This window comes from Xenopus laevis, chromosome 4S (genome assembly GCF_017654675.1).
Source record: "Xenopus laevis strain J_2021 chromosome 4S, Xenopus_laevis_v10.1, whole genome shotgun sequence".
Lineage (NCBI taxonomy): Eukaryota > Metazoa > Chordata > Amphibia > Anura > Pipidae > Xenopus > Xenopus laevis.
Window position 1 is genome coordinate 39642656 of NC_054378.1, and position 10064 is coordinate 39652719.

At 36.6% G+C, this 10064-nt stretch overlaps 1 protein-coding gene across 1 annotated transcript in view; it reads left to right on the forward strand.

Moving 5' to 3' along the window:
* cdh5.S (cadherin 5 S homeolog) overlaps nt 1–8785 on the forward strand; it is a 45731-nt gene extending 36946 nt beyond the window's left edge. The window contains exons 9-12 of the mRNA XM_018260481.2: nt 2420–2544; nt 4392–4500; nt 6315–6563; nt 8069–8785. Of these exons, the coding sequence (XP_018115970.1) occupies nt 2420–2544; nt 4392–4500; nt 6315–6563; nt 8069–8559 (974 nt within the window). The 3' untranslated portion in view covers nt 8560–8785. The remainder of the gene's footprint in view (nt 1–2419; nt 2545–4391; nt 4501–6314; nt 6564–8068) is intronic.
* Nucleotides 8786–10064: the final 1279 nt, after the last annotated feature.

Below are 10064 nucleotides of genomic sequence, written 5' to 3' on the forward strand. Positions count from 1 at the left end.
ATAGGTTGGTTATGCTTCCAATAAGGATTTATTAATATTACAGATAAAAAGGAAATATTTTTTAAAAATGTGGATTATTTGGATAAAATGGAGTCTATGGGGGATGGACTTTCTGTAATTTGGAACTTTCAGCTCCAATACCTGTACCTGAATATTTTGTAACCAGTATTTATGCCTGCTAAATCAAGACTACTTCCGTTTACTGGAAATGTTTATTGATTTTTTTAATCCAGCAACTCATAAGTGGCAGCACAAATTTACTACACGTACTTCCTACAAAAAAAAGCTGCAGGTGATGAAACTTCCAGCTACTGTTATGTTTTTGTACATCCCAATAATTACATAGGGATGATTGTACAAATCTCATTACGGCCAAAAACATTACATAAATGGACATGATTAGTTCATAATAACAAAAAATATAGTTACAGGCCCAAAGATAAAAAAAACACTTTCAAGACATGTTGCTTGATACCTGGAGGCCAGAATAAAAGGAAAAACAAGAAACTTTGATTTGACAACTGAATGTGAATTCTAAAATTTATAAAAAAAAATGGGGAAGTGCAAGTTCCTCAATGATTCTTTTAAAATGCAATATATATATATATATACTAATTCTGTCATAATAGTAAATATTATTAGTACTACAGGTATGGGACCTGTTATTCAGAATGCTTGGGACCTGGGGTATTCCGGATAACATATCTTTCCGTAATTTGGATCTCAATAGGCAGGTTCTGTTTCCAATGAGGATTAATTACATCTTAGTTTGGATCATGACCAAGGTACTGTTTTATTATTACAGAGAAAAAGGAAATAGTTTTAGAAAATTTGGATTATTTGCATAAAATAGAGTCTATGGGAGACAGCATTTCCATAATTTGGAGCTTTCTGGATAACAGGTTTCCGGATATCGGATCCCATACCAGTACCTGTTTTATTATTTAATCTATAGTACCACATTCTGGTATTGTAAATGCTGGATGTTTTACTATTTATTTAACTGAAATAAAAAAGCATATATATATCTCACTGAAAAAACAGTGTTGGGGTGTTCCATTAGAAGCAAAGGTTAAATTGCGCACTTACTATACAGAAAGGGAAAGCTTGCTATTAAAAAAATGTATATATGCTCTATTTCTCAGCGTTTCTCGGTTAAAAGTTAATGTGGTCCCTAACTTAATTGCTAGAGCACTTTACATATGACAAAAAGAGAGCAACAGAACGGAGAATCATACTGATAAATGGCAGACAGAACATTAAACTTTTATGTACAATAAAGTTCAAAAGAGTCATAACTGACATCCTTATAGAAGTTTGCTCATTTAATTTGTCTGGACCCAGCTGGTAAAGGAAAACCAACAAATTAATACCAAAGGGAAACTCCTCCATTCCTAGAATTGGAGAAACCAACCCCTCAGCAATATGTGCTTTCCTGAGTTAAAATGCATTGACCCTAAACGTATGTGGTGAAGATCTGATTATTTATGATAACTGTGTCCATTCAGGTGCCGCAGGAACTCCCAAGCCACACATATTAAACCATAACCTTTGTGTCCTGAATCTTTTCCCACAGTTTAGAAACCACTGCTGTACATGAGTGTATTATCCCATATTCCCAAGTGATTCAATTGATTTATCAGATCATTTCGGATTCAAAAAAACTCGTTCAGTTAGAATTATCATTTTCCTTGCATGTTCACTTGACATGGGGAGGCCTGTTTATCAAAACTCTAATTTATGTGGTTTTAGTGTGGTCACTAAAACAACAATGTCAAGTAATTTAGTACAAGATCCTAATTTAAAAAGCACAAACTAAAAAACAGAAAGAATCTGAATAAGAATACAAAATCTTGAAAACCTTGTTTTCGTAATCGCATTACAAAGCCATAAACTTCTGAAACTTCTGATACAAGTTTTTTATTTACCCGTGTTTTCACGAGTTTTGCAGTTGATGATTAATGAATTTTTAGGGGAGATTAGTCACCCGGCGACAAATCGCCTCTTCTTTGGGGCAAAATTCCCCCCGAACTGCCTTCCCGCCGGCTATAATGAGGAAACATCGGAAAACGAAGCGCTGCAAGTGCCATCCCGCTGGCGATTCTTCATTATAGCCGGCAGGGGAAGGCAGTTTGGGGAGATTGTCAACCCGAAGAAGTCTTCGGGGCGACTAATTTCCCCGAATCTGCCCGTGTGCCCTTACCCTAAAAGTATTTAGTATTATCCACAATACGATTTTGGGAACCACAAAAAAAGGAACATTAGTAAATTGGCCCCTTAGACTGTGTTAAGTTCTCTTACTGTATCCTAAAGACAAAGTAGTTCATAGGGTCTTTATAGAGTTTGTTATAGTTTACTGTAATATGATTTAATGCCTACTCCAGTATGTAAACTACAGTCTTGTATCTTTCATCTGCAGACCCTCCTATTAAAAAAGAGTCATTGGGACTTGTTTTCATAAAAGTGTTGGACGTAAATGACAATGCTCCAGAATTTGCAGAACATTATGCACCCAGAGTGTGTGAAAACGCAGCCCACCAAACGGTATGATTTCTTTTTATTCATTATGTTATACACATAGATATGATTCTTCTAACTTTTCCCTTGCAAATCTGTTCAGTAACAGGAGTCCGTTTGCATGGCTCAGTTGCTCAGCATGAAGAGGAAATGTCTTCTGTAGCTACAATTGATTTTTCAACAACAAAAAACATTATACCAGCAGAGCTCTGGTAAAGGAGTTAAGGAAGTGGGGGAAAAAACATTTGAGGAAAACATTTGAGAGAAGTGTTATCATACACTGGAATGGATTAGATACAGTATCTTACAAAGTTGCATGAGTTATGTACACAAACAAGGGGTATGGATAAGCAGGACAGAGAGGTAATGCAATGGCAAATAAGTTATTCATTAAAGACAGTGTTACATGAGTCAATATTTTCACCAGTCCAGACCAATCTAAGCCAAGCATGTGTGCAAGCATTATATAAGCAGGCAGTATAATCAGAATATATTTAGATTCAAAAGATCAGATACATTGTTGAATTGGCTCAGCTTATCATGTAAGTTGTTATTGAGTCAATAAGTTTTAAGGGTCCCTCCCAGCAATGTGTTTTTAAGACAGCTGCTGAAAAACCAGATGTGTGAATGTACTATATAACTTTATAATTTTCCCGAAACCTTCCACCATCCTCAACACCTTCTGGTTGCCACTACCACCTCTAAACTTGTAATCCTTTACTTGTGCACTATAATTTATAGTCTATAGCTGCACACATTGGAACAAACCAAAAATAGTCATCCATACATCATCCATACATCATACATACAGTACATCATCCATACAAATATGGACTATACCCCACTGCTTTGATAAGGCTATGACATATATAGGTCTAGGAAGCACAGTGCTGCCTGTAGAAGTGTTCCTAAGGCATGGTCAATGGATTTTTTCTGGTTTCCAGAAATCATTATTTCCCTTTGGAATAACTATGCTTTAGTAATAAGATAAGAAATGGTTGATATCTTGAAATTGGTGCTTTGGAGCATAACCAACTATATACTATAAAGACAATTGACCTAAGTAATGTAAAAGTGGCCCTAAAGCTGACCTAAAGCTGATTCTACCCACACTATACATTAAGAGGGCAAACATAAAGTAGTGATGACAAATTTCTATGGAAAATTGTCAAACTGTATGAAACTAATAAACACACAAATGTGCAGCTAGTTCTGCTTTAGAGCCTTTCTTATTACTTCAGTTATTCATGTCACTTAGTGGGCCTTCAAGTATCAAGTAAAGTTCTGATCTTTGTCATTCAAAGTTACAATTAGTTGATTCATTTTGCAGCCCTTTCCAAAATCCCCCATGTTCAGCATTTCAGTATAGCACACATATATGGCTAAAAAATAATAATATTACTGAACCCTCTGGGTTCTAGGAGGCATAAAGTACATCAGAAATTTGGTCCGTAGGCCTCCAGCTGGACAGTCCTGATATCATCGCTACTCCTAACGAATTATTTGCCCTGGATCACAGGTTGGGATTAGGTCATGTATGTCAACATTTCTTTTAGATACAGAGAGAAGCTGGTTATTATAATAAGTGCCTATTTCCAGATGTTTGCTATTTTTCCTTACTAAAGTATAGCAATTTCAAAGGTACATTGGGTCTGTAGTGTTTATGTTGTAATTATGAGGGTGTATGTATTGCTAGAAAGAAATAAAACATATCGGAATTAGATGGAAGTTATACATTTAGTAGAATGGGTAGTCATATCATATCTAAGCTTTGGTACATTTTTAGTTTATGATTAAATGTTTTTGGCTTATGAGAATATATCTCCCAAGACTGATGTGTTAATGTCTGATGTTTGATTATTTTTTTTTTGTAGGTCATAGCAAACATTTCTGCTACTGATAAGGATGAAATGAAGCCCGGAACGAAGTTTACATATTATTCAGCCAAAAAAGAAAACAATTTCACAGTGCAAGATAATCACGGTATTGTAGTTTGCTCAATGGCTAAGCATGACTGTGTGTGGAAGCATTGAGAAAAAAATGTGTTCCTTGAATTTAGTTTTCTATCTTTTGGTCAATAGCATGTCAGTGGGGTGTGAGGAACACAGTGTGATACAGCAAGTGACTCTTTTTGTAATCCATTTTCTCCTGGTTTCTTTCATTTTCAAGGGTATCAATAGGTTTCTAGAAGTAAATTACAGAGGCTGAAGAACATAAAGATAGGATAAGGAAACTGATCTTAATTATACTGTAGATGCTGAAAGGGTTTAGGTGTGAAAATAAACATTGTAAATTAAATACAATCTGTAGGGTATTTTTACTGTTTTTCAATAGTTTCCACTGTGCTTTCTGTTTCTTCTTTGGATGCAATTGAAATTAGAGATCTGATTTTCTTTTTCTTATGCTATGCCACCAAAGTCTTTTCAGAAGAGGTTTTCACTTTGGGCTTATTAGAGTCACCTCTTTTGCTAAATCTTGTCAGAATCTCCAAGCTCCTGGCAAATATATAGGAAATGCAATGGCATCAACCAACCCACTGTTTTCCTGGAATAAGCAGGACAGTAAATGGGCATTCCCCTAAATTGCATCTTAACCAGCCTTTGTGTTTCAGCAAAGATAACCCACCACCACCTGAGGCAGCTTGTTGCTGCATCCCCCTCCCCTGCACACTCACCTTTATGCACTAAAGTCATTTGAGGGGGGTCCAGGAGACTAGTGCAGAGAGCACAATTGCACTGTCTGCACTAGAAGAGGCAAAATTCTGGTTTGAAAACCGGACATTCGGCTCTTATAGTTACAGGAGAGAAATTTTTCCGGCCCTGGTAACTAGTGGGGCACTCACCGCATTGTCGCATCCCTGGCCTTGCCCTATCTGTAGGCACATGACTTGTAAATTGTCCAAATTATAGTTGCATAGTAGAAAAACATCCATCCTTCAAGTACTACCTTTATCGGTCTAGGTTATGCTTATTCATAGGAAGGCAAAAAGCTCATCTGAGGTCCTTTCCAATTTGGCTCCAATGTAATTAAAATAACCATTGGAATATCACTGGCAAATGAACAATACTTCATAGTTTTAAGAATAATCTAGCAAGATGTATGAAAATAATATGCCTTGGTGTAATGCTTTCTCTGGGATGAAATTTTATATTATCAGGTTGACTAAAATGTGAATATTCACTGTTTATTATCGCAAGTATGAAAATCTAACAGAGACTATTATTTTATTGTATAATTACAGCTTGTTTGAACTTTACCTTTGTTTCACGCTCACCTATTACTTAACATGCAATTTTGTCTTAGTATGCAAGTTTTCATGTTTTGTGACTGATAATAATAATAATCATGTTATAATGCATTTATATCAGGGTGGCTTCACCAGAATTAACATGTGAGGTCACACATAGCAGGTATGAAAGACTCAAATATATATATTTATGTATATTTCTACCAAACTGAAGCCACCACTGAGCATAACATTTTTCCCAGCTTCTCCAAGTGTGGGGACTACTATGAATTTTATTAAAAATAAAGCCAACCTCAAATCAAAACAAAATCCATTTTAATTATGCTATATATTAACAGTTATTTCTCAGTGCTGAGAAGCAGACAATGTTTTTATAAAAGAGCAAAACTTATTTATTTCACAGTTGCAGTTACATAGACAAGGAGCACCTGGTATGGATAGATACAGTAGTAACATGATCAATAGACAGTGGAAAAACAATCTATCAATTATCAAAGATACTTGTTTTTTTCTCAAAGTCTTCTATATATATGTCCTTTTTTTGTTTCAGACAACACAGCTACAATCCTGGTCAAATATGGATATTTTAATAGAGAAGTGGCAAAGTTCCATTATCTACCTATTGTGATCTCGGACAATGGACAGCCAGAGCAGAGCAGCACCAATACTCTTACAATCACTGTGTGCAAATGCAATGAAAAAGGAGAATTCACATTCTGTGAGGAGCCTGCAAAGCTGGCTGCTGTTTCTGTTCCAACGATCATCATCATACTTGTGTCTTTGTTTTTAATTATTTTGGGTAAGGTTTATGGAAAATCTAGTGCTGTGTCTTCACTGATGATATTAAACCAATCAGCAGGAAGCATTTTATGGCTTTACTGCCCCTGGCCTTTTATTACATGTTGGGGCATGTGTCTTAAACTAGTAGTAAACTTTACAGCTGTTATTACTTTGCTTCTGCATAAAGACACATTCAGACAGGCATATTGAGACATAATAACATATTAACACAGTAAGTTAGATTGAAAAAGACACACGTCTATCAAGTTCAACCTTTAAAGTCTATATATAACCTGCCTAACTGCTAGTGGATCCAGAGGAAGGCTAAAAACACTCCTCCAATTTGCCTCAGAGGAGGAAAAAATTAATTCCTGACTTCAAGATGGCAATCGGACTAGTCCCTGGATCAACTTGTACTATGAGCTATCTTCCATAACCCTGTATTCCCTCACTTGCTACACACCATCAAACCCCTTCTTAAAGCTATCTAATGTATCAGCCTGTACCACTGAATTCCACATCATCACTGCTCTCACTGAATATTTAAGTGTAAAGCTTTTAAAGGAGAAATCAACCTGTGGGGAAAAAACCCTACCCCCCCACCCCAGGTAGACCTCCCTCCCTCCCTCCTCCCCCCAGGCTAACTACCCCCCAGGCAAATGCCTCATACTCCATACTTACCCCTCGGCCCAGATTCATCCAGTGAAGTTCCACAAGTCCATCTTCTGGTCCTCGGTAAGCTGACTGAGAGATCGTCAATTTCCGTTTAATTTCCGCACATGCGCAGAAATACCGATCTCGCAGTCAGCTTACAGAGGATGCAGAAGATGGACACGTGGAACTTCGCTGGAAGAATCTGCGCAGAGGGGTAAGTATGGAGTATGGGTCATTTCCCCGGGGGGGGGGCAGTTAGCCTGGGGGGAGTTGGGAGGGAGGTCTACCTGGGGTGGGGGGGTAGGGGTTTTTTTCCCCACAGGTTTATTTCTCCTTTAAAGTTCTTCTAATTTGTAGCTGTAGTAGAGTATGATTCATAAATAGACATCACAGTAGAGGTGAAATGACATGATCAACATGCCCCTCTGGCATGCGCCGTATGAAAATAGCACTTACCAAAAGTTAAGGCAACAGTAATAAGACCCCAGATGGGAACAACAGGTCAAATTGTTTTCAGTCCAGTGAGTTTAAAACCCATGAGCTTCTAGTCCAACCTAATCCATTTGCCTAAATGATTAGGTACATGTTCATTTGGTCTGAGGATTATACTAACATACCTTAAAGGGATTTGAGCAACTTGGCCTTCTGTGAAGGTGCCCTTCTAAACACAATCAAGCTCTCAGACAGTACAAGAAAGACATACTTGGCTTTTTGAGGCCAGCTTAATTCCCATTTTAATTTTTTTTTTTTTGCAAAATGTTACTGTAATAAAGCAATGCACAACACTATCGTACAAATGAATAACATTTTGATGACTGTATCAATTTAATTAACCAATTGCTTTAATTTGTTTCTTTTTGTTACCAACAGTTGTCGCCATATTGGCAGTTCTAAGGAGAATGCAGAAGAAAGATACCAATATCTTAGGAAAAAACACAGCGGAGATTCATGAGCAGCTGGTCACGTATGATGAGGAAGGTGGCGGAGAAATGGATACAAACAGTTATGATGTATCTGTATTGAATTCCGTGCGCAGAAATGTTCAAAGGCCCAGGCAAGACATGGAGACAGATCCCTACTTGTATGCTCATGTCCAAAAACCAGCAAGAAATGGAGACATGTCTTTCATGATTGAAGTGAAGAAGGATGAAGCAGACAATAATGGGGAGGGATTACCATATGATACCCTTCACATATTTGGGTATGAAGGGTCAGAATCTATTGTGGAGTCACTTAGCTCCATAGAATCCGGGTCTTCAGAATCAGACATAGACTATGATGTATTAAATAACTGGGGGCCTAGATTTAAGATGCTAGCTGAACTTTATGGTCTGGAACCAATTGGAGACTTTCCTTATTAGTGCAGCACAATAAATCATTATTAAATCTAAGATCAGTTGCCATCTAGTGCCTAGATCAAGAACTTTGGCCCCAAAGGAAAATGTTGCTGGTGCTCCCCTTTTCAAAACCTTATGGAAGATGATCTGTTTTGCACAAATGTATTTAAAGGGATACTGTCATGGGAAAAAAAATTTTTTTCAAAATGAATCAGTTAATAGTGCTGCTCCAGCAGAATTCTGCACTGAAATCCATTTCTCAAAAGAGCAAACAGATTTTTGTTATATTCAATTTTGAAATCTGACATGGGGCTAGACATTTTGCCAATTTCCCAGCTGCCCCTGGTCATGTGACTTGTGACTGCACTTTAGGAGAGAAATGCTTTCTGGCAGGCTGCTGTTTTTCCTTCTCAATGTAACTGAATGTGTCTCAGTGAGACATGGGTTTTTACTATTGAGTGCTGTTCTTAGATCTACCAGGCAGCTGTTATCTTGTGTTAGGGAGCTGCTATCTGGTTACCTTCCCATTGTTCTTTTGTGTCTAGCCCCATGTCAGATTTCAAAATTGAATATAAAAAAATCTGTGACACTATCCCTTTAAAGTGTGCATCAGTCAAGTCTCCTTTTCTTTGCCCCCCTCCACCCATACAAAAAACAGCTTCTAGGTCTTTTGTCATTCTGCATATTACACATCAGCTTGTCATCCATTTTGATTTTAATTTTTATTTGATGAAAAAGACATGAGCATGCTCTGAGAAAGTTTGAGACCAAAAACTATAAGAAAGGAATAAATAACACATCACCTCCATGAATCAAATAAAGCAGAATTTATAGTTAATGTTTTTACATGGCTTTCAGATAAATCAGTTGGCTGGTAGTGCTATTCATAACATGCGGAAGAGAAATGTCTGCCAGTGAAGGTGTTAAGCATCATTAATCTCTATCCACCTTTAAAAAACATTGAATAAAAATAATTTTAATAATCTTGCATGTGAATGGCTGTCACAAATTTTCTCACTTGTTTTAAGCAATTTTTAGTCTGCTGACTACTATTAACACTATATATTAATCTGTCCTTCCTCAGGGATACATTTGTAAATAATTACTTGAAATTAGATTCTTCTAATCAGTTGCCCCTGACATTTAATTGGTGCTGTAAGAATAAGACACATCAGTTTAATGTAATTGCAATCATTTCTGGGTAACAGTGAATTAGAAGTGCTAAGTTTTACATGGTGTGGATAAAATATTTTCTCATATTCAAATTTATTGGCACAAGTTATACTGTCATCATCATCATTTGTGATTTTTCTCACTAACAGTAATTAATGTTCTTTTTTTTTTTCTAGAAACATGAATTAAGTATAAGTAGTATTGTCTGTAATGTGTGCCGTCCCCATTTGGTTTTTGTTGTAGGTTGTTTATACAGTATGTATGATGCCTCTTTGCATTTGTACTGGACACTTGTGTCTGTACACAAGTTTGTATTAAAATAATAAAAAATAAAAAAAACAGAAGATAACAATTGA